We start from the raw sequence: 27,289 nt of genomic DNA, 5'->3' as shown, positions 1-27,289 counted from the left end.
CTACATAGCCTTGGCTGGCAGTGAACACAATCATATTTCTAAGAGAATCAACACACACACACCTCTGATGAATGTAAACAGTTTTATTCAGAAACAGATAGGTACCTGTTTGCATTACAGAATATGAAACTTGGTTTACACTCTATAAAAAAAGAACCAATACTCAAATTCAAGAGAGCTTAACATTCACAGAGCATACCCTATGGACGTGCAGCCATTGCTCACTGCCTCAGACTTGATTTAAACCAGAAACCCAAACCCCAACACTGTGTGGGGCTCGCGGAGATGAGAGCACACTTCGTGCCGCTGAGCGCCCTGTCCGGAATACGCCATCCTAGCACGCTCGGCCTGGGCTTGAGTCTGTGACTTTCTGCCAGTGCAGGCTCTGTGCACCTGACGAGCTGGCTGGAGGGCCTCTTGCCACACAGGGTGTGGTGCGGCCGTCCTCAGCCAGGGCTGGTGGCAGTAACACCTCTGGTCTCCTTAGCAACAGAGTGGAGGCTCTGGAAGGCAGAGGATGGTCACTACTCCGTCACTGCGGTTAAAACGGCTCTTTACCACACCAAGCTGCCCACCCAGCGGGACTGTGGAAGACCAGAGGGTAGGTCCAGGTTCAGATGTGACCATCAGCCAGCACCGCCTGAATGTAGTATTCAGAGATATAGGAAATAATACAGATTATACAGACATATATTTATCTTAGTAACCTGAGGGTTAAAGACTTGGAGTACAATAATTCTTAGGAGGCCCATCAGCAAGAGTCTAAAATGTGGGTAAATGGAGCTAGCAACATTTTTTTTTTTTAAATAAGGATGGCAACCTGATGACCCATGACCCTCCTACCCACCTTTTTATGTCAGAGAGAAAAGGGGATAGATGATAAAATGGGTTAAAGACAGGAAGGGTGAGCAGTGGTCCTCAAACCAAAGCGCCCCTCTGTAGGTCCTTCTGTCCTTGAGTCACAGCTCAAGCAGAGGCCTGGTGGAGAGTGGTCTGCATTCTGAGGTATGAGGATCCCTGGTCAATCAGCAGCAAGGAGGCTTTTAGAAACCAGCCCACAGGGTAAGAACACTGCAACCAAGCCTGTAACTAACACTGCGATGTATCTGCTGTCCACCAGAGAAAAGGAAGGGAGGGATCCCCCTGGATCAGGGTAAATGCTTCCATGTGAGGTGCCCAAATCATTGACCTTATGGTTTCATAATCGAATTTCCATTCAACGGTCAATTTTCCTGTTCAAGGCACTTTCAATGGCATGACTGGAAAAAGAGTCAATTTTAACAGCAGTAAAAACCAAGATTAATTCTTCGGAAGGCGTGGCGGGACTACAGTGACTTCGAAAGGCGCACAATAGGAGTAAAATGCATGTCCTGCACAGTTTTTTCCTTTCGTTTCCCAGCTGTTTCTAGATGGAAAAGCTCTGCGAAGAGCTGGAAATAGCCCTCAGAAGAGATCACACACGCATCTTGATTGACTTTAACACAGTGGCCCTAATTCTCCCACCGCAGCTGTGCTTGACAGAATTAGCAAACAGCCAGTCCTAAAGGGGGAAGGATGAAGTCAGGTTGCGTCAAGCCTCGTTACAGCACAGGGTCCACCCTTTGCCCGGGTGATGGCAGGCTCGGGGGCTGGGCCTGTGGCAACCGAACAGCTGCGTGTGAACCGAGACTTCCATCAGATCAGAAAAAGCATCATCTCTAAACATAAGTCATGGAGCTCATGATTTTCCTTTCTTTCCTCTTCTGAACATTTCTTATTGATCTCAGGCTTTTAAAAAATTAGTTAAGTGAGAATTATAAAAAAATATGTGGTAAGGGGTTGAGAAAGAGTAAAGGCTAATGTCTGCCTACAGGCGTGGGCGGAGGAGCTTCATCCTTCATTTACACTCCCAACTAGAGAACAATATAAAAATAAACACACCAGGTTATGCACTAGACAAAGTGTAACCTACACACACAGGTGTCCTACTCAGGTGTTCTTTAGATGCACGGGTCCCTCCGGTCCTCAGAGGGGACAGGAATGGGGACGGGATGATTTTCATTATCTCAATATGCCTTTTCACGTCTTAAAAAAGTTTGTAATAACAGTCTCAGTAGCGCAAACAATTTCATGTGAACCAGAGCTGTAAAAATAAATTATTTGGAAGAAACGGAGGCTCCTCTGTCTGCAGCTCAGAACTCATCGTGCCGTACTAAGGCCTCCCCGAAATCTGTGGCCTGGCTGCCCACAAACAAATCATACTTGTCGACAATCTCCTCCTTGGTGAGCTTGCCATCCTGGAAACAGAGCGGACAACAGTGACATACCTCCTTGCCATTCCAAATTCAAAAAGACTGCCCTAAACTAGCAACATCTTGAGACTGTCGTTAGTAACTAGCGGTTCCAGTTCCCTCCACACGTGAACACATCATCCACTGTCCCTCCTTCATACACACGCGCACACACTGGCATCTGTTCTCAGCAGTCAAGTCACTAGTGAGTAGGACTATAGTTTGGTGGTAAGGTGCTTGCCTAGCATCGAGGTCCTGGGTTTGAGCCCTGCACTAGGAAAGCTGGACAGAAAGGCTGTTCAAGGCTAGTGTGGGCTACAGGAGATTCTATTTCAAAGGAGAGTCAGAAGTCCCTAGAAAGACTCTGGGCATCGCCAGACTGCTCGAGCCTGGAGTGACGTACCTTGTTCTGGTCTGACTCATAGACCAGATGCCTGGCTTCTGCCTCTGCATGGTCATAGTCGGAAGGGAGGATCCAGTCCTTGGTCTCCTCCTTGTCCATCTTCCCATCGCGGTTCTTATCTCGAAACTCAACAAACTGCTCTCGCTCTGTCTTCACCCACTCTGGCTCATCAGCATTTCCATCATGGCTGTACATGTCACCTGTGTGCAGACGTATGACAACAGAAGAATCAGCCTGTTCCCACGGCTGCCTCGGCTGGCCTGCCTTGGCCCTTCTTGGCAGCCAGCAGCAGCCACACAGCTCTTAGGCTGGAGAGACATTAGGAAGCACGGTGTTTGTCTTGTGGATTAACTGCTGATCTTTCAACAACTGCATTTCCAGCTGCTGACTGAGCAGCAGGAAAGTGAAGAGTTTGTGTCTTTTCAAGCAAAAATAAGGAGGTGAAGGGGAAATGGGTGCTGCATGTATATTAAGCTCAGCACGTGGGAAGGCTGAGGTGGGAGTTCAAGGCTACCTTGGGCTACATGAGAACTTGTCTCAAAATAAAATATAAACAAGCTAATACCAACTGAGACCCCCTTGCTTACTGCACTGCATTTCACCCCAAGTGTTAATTATACTGGACCACCGTTTAAGGAGGTAAAGTTCTAAATTCTCAAGGAAACTTCCTGGCTAGCTAACACCTACATAAGTGCACTGTGCCAGTGGTCCTCGGTCACAACAAGCAAAGATGGGCACACTCAAGAGTACACTGAGAAAGGACAGTCACGAAAGAATCAAATTCCCAATTCTTAACTCCACATTTATATTTTTAAAAACTTAACTGTCTAAGAATGTGGCATGGCTCCTAAGGCCTCTGCCCAGCGTCCCCCTTTCCTCTTTCCTCACCTGTAATGAAATGTAATCAAGTGTACGAAGCTCTAGAGATGAGTTACAAACATTGGTGTTGGTCTTGAGAAAGCAGATGGCCAGGAAGTGGTAATAAATGCTTTCACATGGCAAGAGGTTTCTAATTTTTTATGTGTAAAAAAACAAAAACAACAAAAAAAACCCCACCAAAACCAAGACTTGGAATTTTAGCCATGAGATCATTAAAAACAATTCTGATGATGAATCATACCACAAATTTTGGCATGTAACTAAAAAGCTGGGAGAACAAAGCAGCACGGCTGTCACAAAGGCTTCAGTACTTTCTCTTCTTAAAAAAAAAAAAAGATTCTATTTGAAATTGTGTGTGTGTGTGTGTGTGTGTGTGAGAGAGAGAGAGAGAGAGAGAGAGAATGTATAGCTTACAGACTTCAGTATCCAGTTCTCTGGAGCTAAGTGGTGAGCTGTCCTAAGTGGGTTCTGGGAACCAAATTTGGGTCCTCTGCAAGAGCAGCTTTAACCACTGAGCCATCTACTCAGGGTAGTGACATACAACTGTCATTTACAAATAGAAAGATACTTGAAAAAATTTAAATTTGTTTTACATGAAAGTAACACGCATACAGTAGGTGCCATTTTGTTCCTGGTTTTGAGACAGGGTCTTAAACTAAAGGCCTCAAACTAAAGTTTCCTGCTTCAGTCTTCCAGGGCTGTGACCACCTGTCCAGTTATTCAGCTCTGTCTTTATATTTTGAGAGCAATTTCATCTGTGAGACACTTAAGACTAAGTTTTACTCTGGAAAACAAGCCTTCTGATATTTCAATCTAAACACATAATACACTTGAAAGTAATTATGTCAAGATAATTAAAACATTCAAGATAAAATGAATAAAGGAAAAACACAAGTTTGCAAAAAGTAAAAACAGATAAAATCCAAATAGTAGAGAGTGGCTTGTGTTTCTATTCAAGACAACACTGTTTCCTGTCCATTTTGTGACTGGCAAACGGGATGAACACCCCACAAAGTTAAACACCTGTGATCAAGGAGCGGCCACACTGTTTCCTGTCCATTTTGTGACTGGCAAACGGGATGAACACCCCACAAAGTTAAACACCTGTGATCAAGGAGCGGTCATACTGTTTCCTGTCCATTTTGTGACTGGCAAACGGGATGAACACCCCACAAAGTTAAACAACTGTGATCAAGGAGCGGTCACACTGTTTCCTGTCCATTTTGTGGCTGGTAAATGGGATGAACACCCCACAAAGTTAAACAACTGTGATCAAGGAGCGGTCACACTGCCAACCAATACTGCATTTAAGACATTATAGAGGGTTGGGCACAGCTGAGTGGCAGAGCCTGCCTACTATGCCAAAGCCCTGATTTCACCTTCAGCACCAGCACACTCAAACAAAAATAAATGTTTCCAGTTTAATAAAGGAAAAATGTGTAGTTTACATTTTGCCTCTATGTATACATACACAACTGAAATCACTGTTTTCCCTTTAACAGCTAATGAATGCAGAAATAACAATGAGCTGGATGTGGTGCCCACATCCTCCGTCCCAGCACTCAGGAGGCAGAGGGAAAAAGCCACTGACATTTACTGAATGTTCACTGTATTCTGGACATCAAGACCAGCATCCTATTTCCCACTGTTGTTTTCATTATGAAACCTTTCAAATATACACAAAAGCCGAATCACTCAGCTATCATCAAACTCAACAGCTGCCAGTTTTTGCCACATATGTTCATTTAGGACACAACCCACCCAGGGATTATTTTAGGGTTAATGCTAGGTCCCACCTACCTCTACTTCCTTTTGAATTTAGCTCTAAAAATGGAAGTTTTTTGTTTTGGTTGAGACAGGGCTTCTCTGTGTAGCCCTGGCTGTTCTGGAACTCACACTGTAGAGTAGGATGGCCTCAAATTCAGAGATCCTCCTGACCCTGTCTCCTAAGTGCTGGGATTAAAGGTGTGTGCCACCACTGCCCGGCAAAGGGCATTTTCTTACATAAGCATGATGCCATTACCAGTTTATAAACTCAGTCCTGTCACCATCCAATATCTATTCCAAGTTTAAACTTTTGAATTACTTTTTAAGAGCGGATGCATTTGAACCTCACCAAGTTCCCTGCCTCAGCCTCCTAAGTACTGGATAACAGGCAGGGGCCACCACACCCAGTTTATAATGTTAGGATGCCTCATCGTATCAGAGGACAACTTTGGAGCACACCTACAATCCTAGTACTCTGAAGGCAGAGCCAGGAGAATCAGTGTGAGGCCTTGATGCACAGCAAGGCCCTGTTTCCAAGAACAAAAACAGAAGCTAAACTATACCATATAAGCAGAGTTTAAAGATATATGAGTAAAAGATGAGGAAAGTATTTTACTTTATTTAAAAAGTATTCAATCCACCAGTAAGACTAAGGAATTAAGTTTTTGGTTCAGACTATCTTTAAAAAGCTTAGAAGTATAAATACATCATGCAGATTCTTAAGGAAGTGCTGACAGACAGAAAGAAAAAATGATTAGGATCTGGGCCAGATCAGACAGGGAGTAAGGGTTGGATAGAAGCTCCCTCACCTTTCTTTAGGGCTTTCCTAGCCAGCAGAAACTGGTACATGCCTACAAACTGGACGCTACTGTTGGAGACAGAATCTGAGGTCCATCAACCCCAGCACTCCAGCTGCAAAAGCCTGCACTAGTTACTGACTTGCAAAAGAAAATGACACAAGCTCTCTTGCTTTGCAGCTTCAAAATGGGTTTCCTCTGCTCCTGGATCTGCAGGACACAGGAGACCTCCGTCTCCTTATCTGGCCTCAGTGCTTGCAAGTGATGTTACTTAATGGAAGAAGCCTCAATTTCTCTGCTTCAGAAGTCTTTTAAATGGGGAATTCAGTTTTTACTGTAGTAACAAAAGGCCAAAACCAAGAATACTTAAAATTTAAATGTAGAAAACCTGGCAAACGTCAATTTGTATCAAGAAAACAAGACACCGTCATGATGAAACTCAACCATTTCACAAAAAAACTGTGACTGTTCATCCTTTCTGTAGCAGCGGTGATAAACGAATATCCAAGTGAAGGAGCAACATGGCCAGCTCAGCTTAGTGACAGCAACAGGCCTGAAGACGCCCCTTCAGGTGGAATGCTTTAATACCCGAGGTGATAACCAGAGACTGAAAAACAAAACAGAAGCCCACTAGAGAAGACACTACGAGCAAGTACAAACGTAGGGGACAACAGAACCGAGAAACCAGCCAGGCCAGGTGGCACACCCCTGTGATCCCAGCACTTAGGCAGGCGGATCTCTGAGTTCAAGGTCAGCCTTGAAAGTGAGTGCAGGACAGGCGAGGCTACACAGAGAGGGAAACAAACAAACAAGCCCTGTCTCGGAAAACCAACCCAACCCCCCCCCCCCCCCCAAAAAAAAATAAGAATGAGAACCCAGAAATAAATCTATGTATCTATGGCCACAAGATTTTCAATAAAGAAAGAATAACGTCTTCAAGAAATGGTTCTTGGAAATCTGGATATCCCTCTATATAAGACTGACAAAATCAAACCTAAACACAAAATTCTAACTGTAGGATCAGGAGAGACCTGTACAGGCAAGGATGCCTTGTCTAAGACTCCAAAACACAGACACCACATGAAGTCATGCACAACAAGGCTTCTGCACAGCAAGGCAAGAGACAACTCTGCAGAGAGGGAGAAAATAGCCACAAACTATTCATTTGAAAAGGTATTATTAGTAACAGGAACAGATACAGAACAACTGAAATGGTTACAAACTCAAGGCGGTAAGACCCTGTTCTCAATATAACAAAAGATGTGTAATGTGTATTAGGAAAAAAAATAAGTATGTTTCAAAACAGAATGCCATTTGTAACAGACATCGGTTAATTATAAAGCAATTAGCAAAATTATTCTCAGGATGATAAAAACAAGTCACAGAGGAGCAGGGAGCAGATGTGCTTAGGATACAGCATTACATACATACAAACTTCAAATAAAAACTCTTTCCAATCCTCTCAAGTTTCATTTGTAGCATCCCTCCTGCTCCCCCAGAGACAACTAAAAGTGAAAGTGGCCAAAATAAACTCCCTAACTGAAATGGGAGCCTTCGAGGGAGCTGAGACAGAAAACGTGTGCAGCACGGGCAGGCCACTGCTGCCTGGCCACCCATGCCCTGGTCCTTCCTGCTCCACGTACTCCAGACTTGGCCAAGGCCTCCTCTTTTTGTTTTTACAGCTTCCTGCCTAGTGCTGACATCCCAGGACCGCATTACCACGCCTGGCTTTTCCGTCAGTTTTTTTTTTGATATGCTTTCTTTTTTATGTGTGCATGCATGCATGTGTGTCTTTGTGAAGGTCTGTGCATGCATGAGTGCAGGTAGCTACGGAGGGCAAACGAGGGCATCAGGTTCTCTGGAGTGAGAGTTGTGGGCAGTTTTGAGACATAACCCAGTGTGGGTGCCAGAAACCAAACTGAGGTCCCTGCAGCTCAGGTTCCACTAGTCGTCCCGTCACTCTGGCTTAACAGCGTATTGAGAGTTAACCCGTGAGGTAAACTGTTTCTAGGCATGATTACAAGGACACTGCAAACAGGAGTCTTACCAATATATTCTTCTAGATCAATGAAGCCATCACCATTCTTGTCTATATCCTCCATTGTTTCCTGAGTAGGAGAGAGTAGAAGGAGTGTTAGTTTCTAACTGAACTGTCTAGAAGACAGTATATGTGTATGGAAGACAGCACACAGCTGTAATCGCAGATGCCTGGGAGGCCAGACAGGAGGATCAGAGGAGCCATGCTCATTCCCAAGTAGAAGGTCACGCCAGCCCACACTGCAAATCCAGGCCAGAGACATGGAGGGATAGCCCATCTCCAAGCCAGCCAGCCAGCCAGCCACAAAGGCACACAAAACAAAAGCAAGCCAGGTGCAGCGGGCACACCTGGAATCCCAGCACTCGGGGAGCCAGGCGGAGCTATGTTGAGTTCGAGGCCAGCCTTTTCTACAATGCGAGTCTAGGACAGCCAAGGCTACACAGAGAAACCCTGTCTCGAAAAACAAAACCAAACTAAAAACCCCAAACCCAAACAAAACAAAGGAAGAAAGAAAGAAAAGGAAACTCATATTCTTCTACTTAGAAAACTGTTAAACCTTAGCAATTTTCCTGCTTCTGTCTATCCTAACTATGAGTCCTTTGGTTAATTAGGGAGAGGCCTCTACTGTCAGTAAACTGCCTTCTGTGAGAACTTCCGAGGATCACGTCATTACTTGACTTCTGAACACCAATCATAGGATACTTGACAGAAAATGATCTTTGATTCTTAACTTCATGAAGCCCCAATGAAATGGAAAAGTACATTATCTGACGGACAGTGCTATGATAAGCGTAAAGCACTCAGCCATGATGCTGCTTAGCGTCTGCATCCAGGCGAGGGCACAGCAGGCCACCGACCAACACAGAGCAGAGTAAGCAGCAGGAGAGGCTGGCTGCTGTGGGGACGCCTCTGCCTTGCCCACCTGCACAACTATGTCTTTCATGTAGTCATACTCCTCCGGGTGCAGGAAGGCTGTAAACTCCTCCTTTGTGGCAATGAGGTCTCCATCCTGATCTGCCATCTTAAACCTCCGCTCATCTCTAACCATCATCTGTTTGTAATTAAATCCGTCATCAGGGTCAGGATCATCTAGAAAAACACAAATGTAAGGAAAGTCTTAAAAGGCTTTCAGAAAATACAAATGGATAAAGCAAACAATGAACACCCAGGCAACATTAAGCCAAGCACAAGGGAATGACTTTGGCTTTGGAAGCAGCGGTAGAAAGGCGCTTGGTTTAGGATTAAAGCTGCAGTGACCACACCTCATCAGGTGCAGGCTGGCGGTAGCGGCTGCCAGTCGGCTTGGACCAACCTGACTGCGGGCCGTTTAATCACTACTGGTGCTGTTAAGGCTAATAGAGGCTTGACTTTCCTAGTTCTATCTGGGGGGCAGTGGAGGCCTACATACTGTCTAGGTGCGAAGTTATCACCTCTAGCTACGCGGCCTTGGGCAAGCAACATTTTTCTTTTATTGTCTTATGTGCAGGGAGTGTTTTTCCTGCACTTGTATGTGTGCCTGGTTTTTGCAGAAGTCCGAAGAGCAGAGCAGATGTCTCGGGACTGGAGGTATAGATGGCCGTGAGGCACCATGTGGGTGCTGGGAATCAAACCCAGGTGCTCTTCAAGAACAAAGGCTCTTCAGTGCAGAGCCAACTCTCCAGGTCTTGGGCAAGAAACTTAACTGTACCTCAGTTTCCTCATGTGTAACATAAGATTGTGCCTGCCTTATAGGTGGTTATAAAAACTTTAAACAAGAAGCACACATACACACAGCTACTGGTGGTGGCGGCACAGGCCTTTAATCCCAGCACCTGGGAGGCAGAGACAGGCAGATCTCTGAGTTAGAGGCCAGCCTGGTCTACAGACCAAGTTCCAGAGTTACACAGAGAAGGAACTGAACCAAACTAAGGGCTTCAAGAGTATCTGGCATTAAATGACTAGACTTCCGGAAAGACTCCAGATATCAAAGGTCTTTTCTCCTATCTCATTTTGAGGACATTAACTCAAACCACAGGACCATCACCATTCTGCATGGTGGCACTAACCCACCGTCACCAAGACCTACTGAAGTTATAAGTAAAACAATGAAGAGTGACCTGGAGTCACAGAAGGTAGGTCAACAATTTATTAGGGACAGAGGCAGAGGGGAAGTTAAAACACAAGGAACTTCTAGAAAGCGATAGATACATTCTAGATGTCAATTATACTTTGATTAGGCTTTTATCAGAAAATAATAAACATTAAGATATGGAACTGGAGATGGCTCAGTGGTTAGAGCACTGGCTGCTCTCACAGAGGACCTGGTTCAGTTCCCAGCACCCACACAGCAGCTCTTAACTATCTGTTACTCCAGTGGCAGGGGATCTGACACCCTCTTCTGCCTCCCCACACCCCCCGGCATATACCCACACACAGAAACATAAATACATACTTAAAACACGCTAAATAGAAAGGCACGGTACCACTTCTCTAAAAACTCAACGGTCCCTTTTAACAATAATTCCGTATTATTGACTATTAGATGCCAATACTGCTTTCTACATTTTAAACACATTTAAACAAACAAACAAGCAGGAGAGGTGGCTCAGAGGTTAAGAGCACTGCTTGCTCTTTCAGAGGTCCTGGGTTCAATTCCCAGCAACCACATGGTGGCTCACAACCATCTGTAGAGAGATCTGGTGCCCTCTGCTGGCGTTCAGGTGTACATGCAGACACTGTATACATAATAAAATAAATAAATCTTAAACACACACACACACACACGGAATATGATTCATGCCTTTCTACCCAGAACTTTAGAGGCTAAGGGGAAAGGGCAGGCAAATCCCTCTGGGTTCAAGGCTAGTCTGGTCTATATAGCAATCTCCAGGCCACCCAAGGCTACATAGTGAGACCCTGTCTCAAAAACCCAAAATCAAAGAAACAACCCCCTCCCCAAACAAACAAAAACTGAAGCAACTGGACAAACCACAATAAAACCCAAATTAAAAAACAAAAACAAAACAAAACAAAACAAAAAAAAACCACTGCCCTATCCTGAAAACTAAGTATCTTGAAGTTTCTTTGTTGATTTGTCAAAAATTGAGTAAGCAGCATTAATATTCAATCCCATATGGCTGTGTGGCTCTGCACAGGTAAACTCAAAACTCTAAGAGGTTAGAGATGAAGAACGGAGGGAAATAACATCTTTCTTAAATACTAAGATGGAGTTTTAAACAAATAGCAAGTTTTGGTAAAATTATGCAACAGAAGTCAACTTCTGTGTTGAGACCACATTCCCACGAGCCCTTTCTGTCCTGTCTTTGCAGTGAACATGGCAGCCAGCATCAGGTGTCCTGACAGCAGCACACGCCTATGAAGAACAGACAGAGGGAGGCAGACTGCGTAAGCCCCAGTTTGCAGTCCTTGGTGGCCTTGCTCGCAGCCTCTGGTTCTGCTCTAAGCAGGGCCAGTCTTGGTAGCTCTTTACTTGTGAGAGAGGCCGTGCATACAGTACAATGTTCCTTTTGTGGAAAGTGGGATCGCTGAACAGCCTTTGAAAGCTGAGATGAGTCACACAAACTCACACTGAATCAAGAACACATTCCCACAAAAACCCTCAGCCCTTGTCTAAAGCCAACCTGTTGGCCCTGAGGGCTGGTCACCCACAGCCCTTCTGGGAAAGAAGCCTTATAAAGACATCCCTGAGCCAGCCAGGCTTTGCTGTGGGCTTGGTCTCAGGCAGGACAAATACCCACTCCATTGGATCATCAGCCCAGGGAGGCAAGAGCTCTCCACAGACTCTTATGCACAGAAATGTACATGGCTGAATCAGAATTCTGGACAGCAAGGGCGTTCCAAGCCCAAGCTGAGATTTATTAGCACACCATTTTGCTGAGATCACCGAGAGCCTAGTCAATCCTTTGCTTCATATTTAGAACTAATTCTGATTAAGTCAGAAGGGTGTTGGGTCTCAGCCAGAGAGCAAAGGACATGGAATGCTTCTCCATCTGCGCTGGGCTCTTAATACACATGTTCTTAATTGGGTGATATGTTTGGTTCTTGGCTAAATGTCAAGCCCTGAGAGACTGCCACTTCAGTCGTAGGAATGAGAACAGAAATAAGAAATACAGAAATGTCTCTTCACCAGAAACGCAGGCGGTCCTGTAATTAACATGGACAGCTGGCTATCTGGCGAGGAAACAGACCTTTACACACACCTTGTTGGTCAGTGGTGGGAAATGTTTCCTGTAACTCTAATTTGCCTAATTCCAGAATTAAAGGACAAGAAGTACCATTTATATATGTGTCTCAAGCTGGAAGGACACACAGGCAGGGCTCTCTACTATAAAAGCACCCCACTCATCTGCTCAGTAACACTGCCACCTGGAGCCCAGCAGCAGGCAGAAGCATCAGTCGAAGAAAACTATTAACCAGTTGCCCCAACAAAGAGGCTGCCAAGTCAGTACCAATGCAACCAAAGCAACACTTGTCTTGAAGCACATGCAAAGCAGTGTCATGCAAACTCATATGCCAGAGGAAACAAATGGGAGATTTCCATTCTATGTCAGTAAGATGACATAGCGAGAGCGTTCCTGTTGGAATTTGTTTCATTCATTCCCAAGTTTCCTCTTATTCTCACCAGTTACGAAAGAATCTAATTTGATTTGAATCTAATCTAATTTGAATTTCAGGCCCAAAATTTGAATAGGACCATGGTAAGAGACACCTCAAGGCAAGGCCTCTCCCTCTGCCCTGCTGAAACAACAGTCTCATCCATAAAATCTACTCTAAACACCATCATCTTTATATGAGAGACACAAAGAAAAAATGGCAAAATACATTTGCAGTGCTCAAGACAGATGTCAGACTTCAGAGGACCAAAGTTAAAATTTAAAATATAATGCATAAATTTTAAATTAATGAAACCAAGGGGAGCCGAGTCAATTAAACTACTGAATTCCAGCACGGTATTCCCCCTTTCCTGTCTGACCCACTTGTCTCGGCCAGCCTGACCCCTCGCCCCTTACCCAGGTAAGAGCCATAAGTCACGTTTCTGTACTCCTCCCAGGAGATTAGGCCGTCTTGATTCATATCAAACTCCTGCCATTGGTTTTCAACATTGTCATATATGTATTTCTTCTGGGCGTGCTTAATCCAGGATTTCAGCTCCCCCTCCGTCACAAACCCATCTTTATCCGCGTCTATTTTATCTACAATCATTCTACAAGACAAAACAGTTGTGTTTCAAGGGCCAGGTCCACAAGGCGTTTCCCCCAGAGAGCAGGGACCTACCTAAAACGTAGCCGTAGGTGGCATTTTTATACTCCTCCCAGGAAACGAGGCCATCCTCATTGAGGTCGTGCCCCTTCCACTGCCGCTCTACATCCTCGTGAATCCAGCGCTTTTGTGCAAACTTAATCCAGCCTTTGAGCTCATCCACAGTGACAAACCCATCCTTGTCGCCATCTATTTTACTTACAATCTTTCTGTGGGAAATGCAGAGAAATCCAGCAAGAGGTTAAAAAACCAAAGTCTCTGGACGTAGCCAGGAGTGTGCTGTGAACGGAGGTGTTGCCCAGGTGTTTTTTTTTAATACACGATTTAAAAAAAAAAAAAAAAAAAGTTTCCAGAACAGACAAGGGAACACTTTTCTCTTTGTTGGCCTGTTCCCGGCTTATAACAAGCCACCTGGAAAAGGTGAACTGCTCCGTAGCCAGGGCACGGGTCCCAAGGTCAACCCAGCCAATCTCTAGTTCTGAGCGTCTAATCTGAACGCTTAGTCCACCCGGGCTCGCTCTCGCTCTCTCTCTCTCTATCAAACGATGCAAAGCTTTATAGTTTCTGTTGCTTACACCTGTTGGTGAGTAACCACAAGCATTAACAATGATTTCCTTAGAATTCAAGGTATCGGGGCTGGAGAGATGGCTCAGGGGTTAAGAGCACTGGCTGCTTTTCCAGAGGTCCTGAGTTCAGTTCCCAGCACCCACATGGTGGCTCACAACCATTTGTAATGAGATCTGGTGCCCTCTTCTGGCGTGCGGGTGTACATGCAAACAGACCATTGCATACAAAATAAATAAATAAATCTTAAAAAAAAAAAAAAAGAATTCAAGATATCTAAATCAGACTTTAAAAAATTAGTTGCTTTTAGAAAAAGGCTATCCTTTTGTTAAAACATATAAACATTTTTTTTTTTAAAAAAGCTAAGCTCTCAGTAGGACTTGTCTCAAAAAACAAACCTCAGATTACATATATTTTATGACAAGGTGACCTTAGAAAAACAAATAGGTATCAGAGGTGCTGATCTTAAACGCCAGCAGCATATACGTGTTACATCCACTTGAACTTCTGTCTATTGCAGAAAACTCTGAAATGATAGAGGAGTGTGTAGTCCTGGTTAGAGATGTTAATAAGCTGAGGTTATTAGCCAGCAGACTATGAAGCAGAACAACAGAGCTAAATGAGGAACCCTGCCGTTATAAGCGCCTTTCTCCCAGCTACGCCCACTTTAACTAAGGACTTAACACTCAGTCGATGGCTGTGTGTGCCGGTCAGGGGTGGAGTGCGTACGAGGCGGCTGTGAGGACCTGGCTCTCTTCTCTGGCAGTACTAAATAAGTGCGCAGAAGATACAGACCCAAAGCACGCAGCTTCCTACTTAGAGAGGGCGCAGAGCTGTCACACAACAAGCAGCCCAGGTGAACGTGCGAACTCTGAAGGCAAACGCTAGCAGAAGTGAACATCAGCACACCAGGCTCCACGAAGAAACTATACGGGGTGGCCACAGATGCCCCTTCAGCGCTTCTCTCATGATGAGTGCATGAGAAGCGACTGGAAATCAGTTCTTTCCAGCAAGACTATAAACACGCTCATATCGATACGGCGTTAGCTCTAACTATCTCCTAGTTCTGGACACCAGCAAGCGCTTTCCCTCAGAGAGCGTATGGCCTTCTAACCTCAGCTCTACAGCACTGACAGAAAAGGGAACATACCAAGATGGCATTTCCTAAACAGTCCCTCTGCCTGCATGGACACAGGGTAAATTTTTTGTTTATTTGGTTTGTTGAGACAGGGTTTCTCTGTGTAGTCTTGGCTCTTCTGGAACTTACTCTGTAGACCAAGCTGGCCTCGAACTCAGAGATCTGCCTGCCTCTGCCTCCTGAGTGCTGAGACTAAAGGCATGTGAAACCACTGTCTGGCAGACACAGGGTTACCCTAAAAAAAACTATTGCGTTATCTCCACGGTACTTGCTACCAATAGTGCCACTACTAAGAAAAAAACGGGTGAAATACCAGAACCCCTCCTAAGCCCAGAAGGTATTTCTAAGCTATTCTAAATACCCTGAAGGCCTGCCCAGACAGCACAGCCGTAAGAGTGTTGAAGATGGCTTAACAAAGGTGGCTGGCTGAGCAGCGCTCTATCCATATAACAACCCAAACGGCTTAGCCAGGGGTCGGCAAACCCTTTCTGAAAAGGGTCAGGAAATACTTTTACTCCCTGAGTCACATGCAGCCCGTTTACGTGTACACGCAAACAACCTTCTGAAAGAAAATAAAGGCTGGAGAGGTGGCTCAGTGGTTAAGAACACTTTTTCTTACAGAGGAGCCAGGTTCAGTTCCCAAAACCCACATCACAGCTCACAGCTCCACAACCCCAGTTCCAGGATCTGATGCTTTCTTCCGACCTGTGCTGACACCAGGCACACCTGTGGTGCACAGACATAAATGCAGGTACAACACTCCTATACAGAAGCAGATCTAGAAACTTATAGGCGATGTAGCTCAATTGGTCCAGTGCTCACCTAGCAGGCATGGCGCTCCTGAGTCAGTCTCCAGCACCCTATAACCAATGCAGTAGACACAGCTGTGCTCCCAGCACTGAGGAGGTCGGGCAGGTGCATCAGAGGTTCAAGTAATCCTCACTACATAGTATGTCCAGGGCCAGCCTGAGATAGCCAAAACCCTGTCATATAACCCTCCCCCTTCAATAAAACAAAGCGGAGAAGAGCTGGGCCTGAAAATCCCAGCGCTGAGCTAAGCCTGATGGAACACGCCTTTAAACTTGGAGGCAGAGACAGGTGACTCTGTGAGTTCCAGACCAGGCAGGGCAATACAATGCAACCCTGTCTCAAAACACAAAACAAAAGGAATTCCAGTGCCGGGGATGTTCCTGCAGTCTCAGTACTAGGAGGCAAAAGTGGACAAATAACCCAAGTTGGAGCCAGCTGGTCCGTAAGTGAGATCCTCTTTCAAAAGGTCCAAGAGCTCAAGCCAAACCAACACAAAAAAGTTCGACTTGTCAACATTCTTTCCCCGCCCCCCCTCCCCCGAGTGAGTTTCTCTGTGTAGCCTTGGCTGTCCCCTGGTCTCACTTTGTAGACCAGGCTGGCCTCAAAGAGATCTGCCTGCCTCTGCCTCCCCGAGTGCTGGATTATGGGTCCGGCTTATCAACATTCTCAAGAGAAAAAAAAAGACACTAAAAATTAAGTACTAAGCTTGTCCTGAAAATGCTTATTAAAGATTTAAAAAATATGTTAATTTTGTAGCTATACCTATAAACAATGATTTTCTCCTTAGAAACTACTCTCTTCTAGAGTGACAGGGGAAAAAGGGTGACTCTGATTTGTAAATTTTGATGAACAGTTAGCTACCAAATCACTGCTGGAACTGCCATCACGCAAGTGTGTCTGGGAGGACTCCTGCCTGGCCTCCCCTAAGATTCTTGCCTCAGAGGTGGGCAGCGCAGAAAAAAGCATGTCTGCTGCATGTCCAACCTGGGGAACGCAAACTATTAGTTCGTTTATATTGTGTAAAAGACACGGCTCCACCAGGTCTTCCTAATAATATACAGCTTCCTCAATGCGCTCAACTCTTGATATTTACTGATGATAAAATTGAACACTTTTCTCTACTAAAAACTGCTAGCAAAGCTACTCCACCACCTGCAAAACCAGAGGAGGCTCACTAAAGTCCAAGCTACCTAAGTGACCCCAAGCCTAAATGTCGTCCATTATTGAAGAGTAATTCCGCAGAGACTTGTTCAGACCAGAATGGAGGCTGTATATACACAGTACTGATGCATGTAACCTAAAGGACAGAAAGCGCCCTCGTCTACTGCTTTTTAGCTAAAATGTTAGCACAGTTATAAGGTTAACACTGAAAGCAAGCATGGTTTCTTAAAGACGGAGAAGCAACCTAACAGAAACGGCTTCCTAATGTGTGTTTCTGAATCTATCTTCAAATGCTGAGGCGTAGTTCATTCTACATAGCAAAATCTTTTTATCATTCCTACCAGTGCTAAAAATAGAACAGTGTGCGCACTTCAGTTAGCAGCTAACACAAAGAGTAAACTGGTACTCAGGTTTCCATCAAAGTGAGCTCTGGAATAGCGTCCACAATCACAGCACAGCACATGATGGCAAAATGGTGCAGTGTGGTACAACTCGCTACACAAATCTCTTGAAAACAGTCTACGAAGATGCACCAGCGGTGCTCATCCTGGAGAACTGACCTGCATTTTCTGAAAGTGAGTGTTTTGGAAGAGCAAAAAAACCAAACCAAAACAAAACAAACAAAAAAAAGGGACAGAAACAGTCAGCTAGGATTCTACCAAGGGTAGATTTAAAAAAAATAGGAAAAAAAAAATTATGTGTTTCTCCTACCAGGTGTGATATGTGCACCACGTGTGTGCACAGGTGTAGGTCTGCACGTGCGCAGCCCCACGGGGGCCTGAGAGGCACAGAACCCTCGGGACCTCGAGTTACAGATGGCTGTGAGCTGCAATAGAAGCGCTGGGAGCCGCGCCCGGGTCCTCTGGAAGAGTAGTCCGTGCTCTTCCGCACTGAACCGCCTCTGCAGCCCCACTGGTGGAGTCCTCAAGTAGGAAGCTGCTTGGGGCCACAACACCCGACAAGAACAGCGTTGATGAAGCCAGGCCTATTCCGAAAATAGGCAGCATTTGGTACAGCAATCTCTGTCTTTACCTGGGGCCCAGGGTGAACTCTGAATGCACGGGAAAGAGCTCTCCTGTCAGCCTCCGGTCCTAGTTTTGCTGTAGATGACGTTACACCACAACATCAAAAGGTTGGACGCCCTAGTCAATAATGTGGTTGGTTTGGCTTTTATTAAGGGACATCCGGGAATAGTAAACTTTACAGAAACAGGTAATCCAGTTTCTAGTTTATTGGGTAAACGTTACTTAGCGTGGGCTTCACTGAATAAATTACAGAAAGTTTCTCAAAAAAAAGTAGAACTAAGAACTCCCATGTAATGTTCTGGAGTCAAGATGGTAAGGTGAAGCTAGATCTAGACCTTAGGAAAAGCACTTAATGATTTTAAAATCCTGTGCACACGAGTGTGTGTGTTGCCACGTGCACGTGAGTGCAGGCATCCTTGGAGGCCAGAAGGCACCAGCTTCCCTGGAGCTGGAGTTGCCGGTGGGTAACTCTTGACCTGAGTGCGAGGTGCTGAGTCTGGGCCCTCTGCAGAGCAGCATGTGCCTTTAACCGCGAGCCCTCTCTCCAGCCTTACTGCATACTTTTATGAAGATGCTTTTGCTCTGTAGAAGAGTGAGGTGCATATAGTTATTTAGTGGAGCAGTGTAGGAAAGCAGTGATTTCATTAGAGTTCAGTGGCAGCAATTCTGTTGTTAGTACTCAGAGGACAGAGCTCAGCGCAGGCTTATTAGTGACTCAACCAGGAAAGGAAAAGCAATAAGCTGACTTATAAGGGACCCTGACCCGGCCAAGAATGGCACATACCCGAGCCTCTCCTTGCTCTCTTCCGGGGTCAGCTGATCAAAAGTCTTTGCCTCTTCCGCACCCAAGAAGGCATCATGGTCATAGTCAAAATTTTGAGCATCATCATGGACTTTGTCGCTGAGCTGAGGCTCGTGGCGAACTCGGTCCTTCTTTTCTGTAGGCTTGCTCAGAGCAAAGGCTGTGCACAGGGACAGGCACATAAGAAACTGCCGCAGGTCCATGATAACCTAAAGGAACAGAAAGATTGTTACCAAAGAAAGCAGTATTGCTTGACAGCAAGACATCAAAACATGCCTCAATTACATCGTCATTTTGATATGTACATAAATCTAAGTATTTTATATTACCCAAGTATTACTTCTTAACTCATAAAATAAGTACAGCATGCTACCAGACCTCCAGTTACCATGGTGGGACATTTTCACCAGTTTCCTTTATGCTGGCTAATTAGGAATTTATAGTTCAAACAACTACTTTGTAAAGAGCTTCTCTTTAAAGAACACAAGAAAAGCTCAATCTTTTTGTCCAAGAAGTTAAAAAAAAAAAAAAAGGAAAAAAAAAGACTTAAATATTTTGCTTTTTGCACTTTTGTCAATGATCAGGTTTTCAAACATGCCTGAATATTAGCATTACCTAGAAGAGTTGGGTGCCCTCATTTAGAGTCTGAGTTGCACCAGGCATTTGTTACTTTCAAGGCTTCTCTGCTGACTGCACTGAGCACATACTCAGTGGCTTCCTTGCTCCATATCACCAGGCCTCATCCAATCACCAACCCATGTGGACGTCCGTTCACATACAGTCATCCAGCTGCACGGTTGTGTTTCCCGGACTTACTCGGGCACAAAGGCCAGCAAGTACAGATTCCTGAGTTTTGTGTAACCTGTGTGTGTGTTGCCACGTGCACAGACTCCCTCCCGACTCTCAGACCATGGTCACAGGTGAATCTAATGAGCACAAGGCTAGAACACTACTGAAAAATGTCACAAAACATTCCAGAGACACCATCAGCTCAAAATCTGTTTTATATGGGGTGTGGAGGCTCAAGCTTTCAGCTTAGCACTTGGAAGGCAGGTGGATCTCTGTGAGTTAAGGACAGCCTGGTCTACAAGGTGAGTCCAGGACAGCCAGGGCTGTTACACCAAGGAACCCTGTCTTGAAAACAAAACAAGACAGGCGTGGTGGCACACACCTGTGATCCCAGCACTCAGGGAGGCAGAGACAGGCGGATCTCTGTGAGTTCGAGGCCAGCCTGGTCTACAAAGCAAGTCCAGGACAGCCAAGGCTATGAGAAACCCTGTCTCGAAAAAAACCAAGAAACAAACAAAACTAAAAATACAAAAAACGTATACTGTTACTAGAGGCGAGGCTCTCAAGGAACAACACCGTGAAAACAATCAAAGGGACTAGTTTCCCTGGGCTCTCATATTTAATTACTCTTTCATTTTAGAGCATGAATGCTGAATGTCTAGGCCCTGAAACAACAGTGTTAAGTTTTTTAGCAATTTCACAATACTTTTTATCCCCCCATTATGCCTGATCCCTGGACCTCTGAACGTGCCTTTATTTGGAAATACAGTCCCTGCAGATATAATCAAGTAAAAATGAACTCATACTCCTTCAGTGCAGTTCCAAAAATGGGTGTCCTTATAAAATGAAGGAAATCTGGACATAGAGTTAGGACGTTGTACTGTGACAGGCAGAGACTGGAGTGATACACAGGTGAGCCGGGAACTGCCAAAGACTGCTGAGAGCTCCCAGGAGTGCGGAGAGAAAGGGAAGATGGCCGGACTAGCACCAGGCATGAGCGGTTAGGCTTCTCTGCAGCTAGAAGATGTAAATTTCAGTTTAAAACACCAGTCAGGAGCAGATGAGATGGCTCAGGGGTAAAGCGTGTACAGCTCAAGGCCTGATGGCTAGAATCTGATCCCAGAACCCACAAAGAGGCAGAGAAAGACCTGACCCCACACAAAGCTGCCCGGTAACCCCGGGCACCCACACCACACATATAAGCAGTCATTAGAACCAAACCAACCAGCACTTGGTTTGTTACAAAGTGTTACTACATCCACTAGAAATGAACACAAGGTTACAGCAGTCAGGGACGCTCACCTTCGAAAGCTAACCCATCTCCCAGCCCTAATCTGAAGATTAAACCCCAGCCAGGCATGATTTTCCTTTTCTGGAGTCGTCACTAGCGAAGCCAACCAGTCTAAGCACTCACATTTATATATAAACACTTGTCTAATCAGAAAATTCAGCAAAGCCTCTAACTTAGCAGCTGTTAATCCAACTGCACCCCAAAACTTCTATCTGGCTCTGCTTCAAAGCTTTGGGCTGTAGAACAAAGGAAGAAAGTTGGGGAGTAAGGAAAATATTCCAGTATGTTATACATGGCCCATGGATCCATTTCTCTCTAACCCTCAAATAGTGGCTTAATGGATTTAGACTATTACTTTGGATTTATAGAGCCCCCAGGATTACAAAAACTAAGAAAATGCTTAGCCAATGGTAAGTGCTGCTATTTTATAGAAATGCTTAATTCTGAGGGGTTCCAAATTGTTCTGGTTGACCAAAGACCAACTGCTGAATGCTAGCAAGGGGAAGAAACAGGTGTGGTGGTAAAATTCCAGTTCTCTTGCGTTTGGATACTCAGCAGAAAAGGCACTCCTCCACCATGAAGCAGAGGACTCAGTGCTTAATTGCCTATTAATAGCTTGATAGCATGATACATAACTGTATTAATTGGGTTGTGAAATCTAGAAATAAAAATGACCTTATCACAGAGGTAGGCAGATCTCGGAGTTCGAGGCCAGCCTGGTCTGCAAAGGGAATACAAAACAGACAAGGCTACACAGAGAAACCCTGTCTTGAAAACCAAAAAAAGACCTATCTACTTGGCATTCTGCACTTGCAGACTTCGGTACCAGATTCACTGACACTGTCACCAAAGTCAATTACCCTCGCCCTCTGGAAAGACCATGATAAATCACTTTGCAGTTGTCAGGTGCTAGTCAATTGACACCAGTTTGCCAGTACATTCTACGAGTGGGAGAAAGACAAGAGGCTGAGTCCATGAAGGGGAACATTTGGCTGCAGAGCTCTGACAACAACTGAAACCAAGCAGGTTTCGTCAGCGCTAAAGTCATCAGGCTCAAACTAAAATCTGGCCACACAATCAGCTTACCTGTGGGCCTGGAGAGCCGGTTCAGTGTTTTACGTGCACTGGCCGCTCCTCCAGGGCTCTGGGTTCAAGTCTCAGTACCCAATGGCAGCTAACAACTGTGTGTTAACATCAGTTCCAGGCACTCCCATGCCCTCCTCTGGCCTCTTTAGGAACTGCACACATAGTGTACTGACATATGCAGGCCAAATACCCATAAACATAAAAACCAATCTTAAACAACAAAAACTCCAACAAAACAAACAAACAAACGCCTTACCTGTCAGAAAAAGGTTCTAGAAATTCTGGGGGAAAAGGGTTCTTTGTGATAAAATTTTAATATATAACTCACTGTCCAACTTATTCTAGCAAAATATACAGAAAAAAAAAAAGCTTTGGTGTCTAGTACTGAATTCTGCTGTACATTTATGTTTAACATGCTTAAGAGAATGTGTAGTTATTTTAGCCCAATAACCTTCAGCGTCAGAAGCATAAATAATTTTAAGATCTTAGATGAGGGGGTTGGAGAGATGGCTCAGAGGTTAAGAGCACTGGCTGCTCTTCCAGAGGTCCTGAGTTCAATTCCCAGCACCCACATGGTGGCTCCCAACCATCTATAGTGAGATCTGCTGCCCTCTGCTGGTGCGCAGGTGAACATGCAGATAAAGCACCCCTACACATGAAAATAAATAAAAAGCAATCAAACAAGATCTTCAAGACCTGGCTCCTAGGGCTGATGATTGCGGTTGGAAGAACTGTTCCGAGTATCCTGAGTCACTTGTATTACTTCACTCATATCATTCCTCAAGAATGACCACAAGAGCTATGCCATCCTTCTTTGGTTTCCTCACCACATTTGTGTGGTGTGTGTGTGTGTGTGTGTGTGTGTGTGCATGTGCAGTCGCCTGGGCACACGAAGTTGGGGTCAGAGAACAACTCTGGAATTTGGTTCTCACCTTGCACCAGCTGTGTCACTCAGGCTGTGAAGCCTGGCAGCAAACGCCCTTGGAGGCTGAACCACCTCAACCCCACCCTTCTTCATGAGGGTAGGGTGCCATGGAGGGGAGGCTCTCACTGTGTCTCACACTGGCCCACAACTGCCCATGTTGCCCAAAGTGGCCTCTAGCTTGAGGCAGCCTTCCCACTGGGCTTTCCAAATGCTGAGCCACCACACCCACCAGATTCTGCAATTTTGAACCTACCTCTCTATAGCTCCTAATGTAAAGTTTTGTACTCTTTAGGAACGGATACATTTTACTGGCTGGAGTGGTATTTGGGGGCAATGTGGTTTTGCTGTGCTTTCCAACTCCCAATTTCCATTACTGGATCTGGCTAAATGCCAGGGTACAGGCAAATACCTGATTTCAGGGGCTGGCAAGACGGTTCAGCCAATAAAGGCACCTGACATCAAACCCAACAACTTAAAAGAGTTAGAGCCCAGATCCTACATGGTGGCAGGGGAGAACGGACTCTCAGAAGTCATCCTGACCTCTGCAAGCATGCTATGGCATGCACATGCTTGAATCCATAAATAAATGCAATTAAGAAAACTCAGCGTTAGTTCATCTGCTTGCCTCTAATATGTTACAGTATAACAGCATTTGTATTTAGGAGTTTATAGAAAAGTTGTATATGGGGTGCACTCCTTTAATCTCTCAGCATTTGGGAGCTAGGGATGGGCTGATCTCTGTGAGTTTGAGCCCAGCCTAGTCTATACAATGCGTTCCAGGTCAGCCAGGGCTACGTGGTGAGACCATCTCTCTCACACGCAAAACAACAACAACAAAAAAAACCCCACAAACAAACAAAGAAAGCTAACATAGAGAGAACCCAGATCTTAAAGCATTTCCCACGATTATTCCCGGCTATCCCCGAAACATCCCTGGCACGTCTATGTTAGAAAAAATTTGAGCTAATACTAACGTGTTAGTCTCCTGAAGCATCATCTGACGTACACCTAACACAGCACCGGATGGATGGCAGCAAACAGGCCTGGAATGACTACCACCCACTCATACTTACCATTTTCTGTGAGCTCATGACTCCTACTTTTGATTCCATAAAATATCCTGCTGGAGACCCCTCAAACACTGTCAAACTCACCTTAGGACCAAACAGACTCCCCTTTTACACAAGTAGTTAGAGGTTACCTCTGGTCCCTCATTTGGACTTCTAAGTGAAGTTCTTTAACGTTGACTATCGAATGAGGTCAAATACACATTTGTCCTAGGTCAGCTTTCAGGGATAGCAAAGAATAATTTATCAGCCATTCCAAGTTTCTCTACCTTCAAGCTCAATTAAATAAAACTTGAGCGTCATTATCCCAATTCATTAATGCTGACTTGATGGTTCACGACAGGAAGTGAATGCGATTCTCAAGAAATCCTGTTCCAGGGCTTTGTACACTTAGGAATTTGGATCAAAGAACCAAAAGTTTTAGCAGAAACTCACCGGATTTTCCCACTCAAGCAAAAGAAACTTCACAAAACGCAAACCGCTCTTAGTTACAGCTACAATAAGACATGAAAATTAAATTCACTTCTGAATACAGCATGTCAGAAATCAGAACTAGCGCTTGGGAATGACCAGGGGGGAAAAAGCGATTATTTAAAGATAATTAACTCCCTAATTAACACGTGAAAACTATTTTCCGTTAATGACAATATTCAGCCGAACAGAAAACGGCGGCGTTCCTTTCTAATGAACAGTAAGTTTTTGTAAAAAACGACACCGTGTTATCATGCGTTTTGCTCCCCACGCTTCTACACACCGCACCACAGCGAACACTCCCTGGCGCTCGCAACCCGCTCTCGGGATGTGGCCGTGGGGCGGGGAGGCAGCTCCCAGCAGGCTGCTGAGAGGGGCAGGGAGCGGGGACCCAGTTCTCTCCGACCCTCAGGAAACACACAGGAGGGACCCTCCAGTGCCAGGGACCCTGCGAGTGGCCGGTGCCGGGGAGGGCGCGGGGCCCGGAGCTAGTGTCTGCCGGGCCACAGCCCTTTCCGCGGGGCTGCGGGTCGGGGAGCTGCACGCCGGGGCGCGGGGACGCGCCTCGGGCCCCCGGGGCCGGGGCGAGGAAGACCCGCTACCCACGGGGAACGCGCCGACGGACGGGACGAGGGCGAGCGAGGACCCGCCGAGCGGCCCGGAGCTTACCTTCCCACGGGAGCTCCACGCCGCGAGACGCCGAGGCCGGGCTCACCCAGGGGCTCAGCTCGCGCTCGAAGCTCCGCCCCACCGGAAGTGGCTCCTCGCCCCGCCTCCGCCCCACCTCGTCACGGCCTTCACACCAATCACCGGCAAGACCGCGGCCGACGCGTTGCTTCCGCGGGCGGCCATTGGTCCCCGGGGCGCGCGGCCGGGATTGGCTGGAAAGCGCCACGTCCCCGGAGCGCGCCGAGCTGCGTGGCCCGGCTCCCGCCCAGCTCGGCGCGCCCAGCCCGTGCGGACGCCGAGCCCTGGTGCTTAGCTCTGGGGCGTGTGGGCGCGGCCCGCTGACCGTGGCCCACTGGCCGCCACGTCCGCGTTCGGGGCGCGCGACCTCCCCGGCTTCCGAGTGTCGTCCCGTTAGCCTTCTTCCTGCCCTCGAGCCCCGGGCCCGGAATAAGCCCGAGCAGGGTCGCCACCGCGGCCTCTGCCTCTCGAGGGTCCCGGCGTGGTTCCGTAGACCTCCGCCCTGCCAGCGTGTGCCTTTCAGCTTCCTTTCCCATCACCACGCGCGTTCGCACCCTGCCCAAGCCGGCAGGGTCCCGGCCCGTCCTGACCGCCCTACGGCTCACGTCCATGTGGTCTTTTGTTCGCCTCTGTCTGAAAGACGTGTGCTTTCTCCGTTTCCCAGCTCCCGAAAGCCATCGCCACCCTGGAGTGCCTTGATGCACGCGGTAGTCGTGAAGCTGCCGGTGCTCTAGGAGTCTTTCCTCGTCCCAGGGAGCAGATTTTACATATTTGCTTTCCCAGCATTTTCAGTACACAGCCGAGTAACGCCGCTCATCAAGTGCCAGAACGGGATCCGCCCGACTTAATGCTTCAGGAGCTCCTAGCTTACAGCCCCGGTCCGAGCAAATGCTCAGGACTACCAAGTGAACTGAAGAGAAGAAATCCATTGCATTGCGGGGCCCTGATTTAAAAGAAACATAGGAAATTAGCAATCTATTTTGGCGGGGACAGGGAGAGTTTGAGCCTAGACTTTGCGTAGGACGCTAGGTAGTCAAACTCTGCCAGAGATCCAACCTCAGCCCCATCACCTACTCCCAGGGCTACCAAAATTTCAGCGTGTGTGGGATTAAGAGCACACAAAGTTTAAGTCCAGCCGAAACAAAATTTAAGATCATTAAAGACTTAATAAAGCAAATTGGCTTACCTTAAGATGAGAAAAGGCTGGCAACCACTGTTTGGGACGTTCAAACTATAAACACAAAACACAACTGTCACCTCAGAGTTTATTCTGGAGCCCAATGTGAGTGGCCATGAGCCACTAGGAGCCTAGAATCTGGGACAGGAGCCTAGATTCCTTGTACCAATGTAGTAAGTTTGATGAAGATTTTTATAGTAACAGAACAATGAAAATTACTTTTCATTGGTGGAAATACCAGAGAATGGGTTACCACAAAGAGGGGAGACCTTTGATACAACCCTCAGATAACTATCTGATGACACACTTGGTTCTTGAGCTGTGAAAACTAGTGGTCTGCTAAGTCATACACTTCAAAGGAAATTAGTACTCTCTCCACAGTCCACATACCTTGCCTAATGGTCATGAAGCTATTAGGTCAGTTACAGAGGAGAAGGAAAAGGCTTTTAAGAAAATAGGTATTAACAAGGCTAAATATGGCCCAAAGTAATTTGGTTCTGGACTTTGCAACATTCTGAGTTCACATCACTGCAGGCCTGGTTGGTTAACAAGCCTTGAGGAAGGTTCAGTTTGAAAGTGCAGCTGCTTTCTGGGAGCTCTTGTCTACTGTTTCCCCCCGTTGGCCAAGTACCATATTTTGTGCATGGGGAGGGGACACAGTACTTACTATCATTAATGTTCCATGTTGCTAGGAAATGCTTCCCAGCATCTGATGTGGATCAGGCTGAGTAGTAGGCGGGAGAGCAATCTTCAGCAGAGGGGAACAGATGACTAGAGGCATTTAAAAAGCAACTTCTGGATCACATCATTACTGGCCATTAAGTTCCAGGTCTATTTTTTAAGTCCTCTATATTTGGCATAACTTGATGTTGTGGATATAAAT

At 46.0% G+C, this 27,289-nt stretch overlaps 1 protein-coding gene across 2 annotated transcripts; it reads right to left on the bottom strand.

Moving 5' to 3' along the window:
* Positions 1-65: 65 nt before the first annotated feature.
* On the bottom strand, positions 66-25,344 carry Calu (calumenin). Of its 2 annotated transcripts, none has more exons than XM_021661878.2 (7): positions 25,212-25,344; positions 18,896-19,122; positions 13,429-13,622; positions 9,077-9,243; positions 8,164-8,224; positions 2,674-2,873; positions 66-2,276 (listed from the first exon to the last, which is right to left on the bottom strand). In XM_021661878.2, exons 2-7 carry the CDS (start codon positions 19,114-19,116, stop codon positions 2,172-2,174), a joined length of 948 nt encoding a protein of 315 aa, XP_021517553.1. In that variant the 5' UTR covers positions 19,117-19,122; positions 25,212-25,344; the 3' UTR covers positions 66-2,171. The 2 variants fall into 2 exon arrangements, with proteins under 2 accessions (XP_021517553.1, XP_021517551.1); XM_021661876.2 differs by lacking the exon at positions 13,429-13,622 and adding an exon at positions 13,164-13,357.
* Positions 25,345-27,289: the final 1,945 nt, after the last annotated feature.

Source organism: Meriones unguiculatus, chromosome 21 (assembly GCF_030254825.1).
Source record: "Meriones unguiculatus strain TT.TT164.6M chromosome 21, Bangor_MerUng_6.1, whole genome shotgun sequence".
Classification (NCBI taxonomy): domain Eukaryota; kingdom Metazoa; phylum Chordata; class Mammalia; order Rodentia; family Muridae; genus Meriones; species Meriones unguiculatus.
The sequence above is the reverse complement of the archived record's forward strand: the minus strand, read 5'-3'. Positions and strand labels throughout refer to the sequence as shown.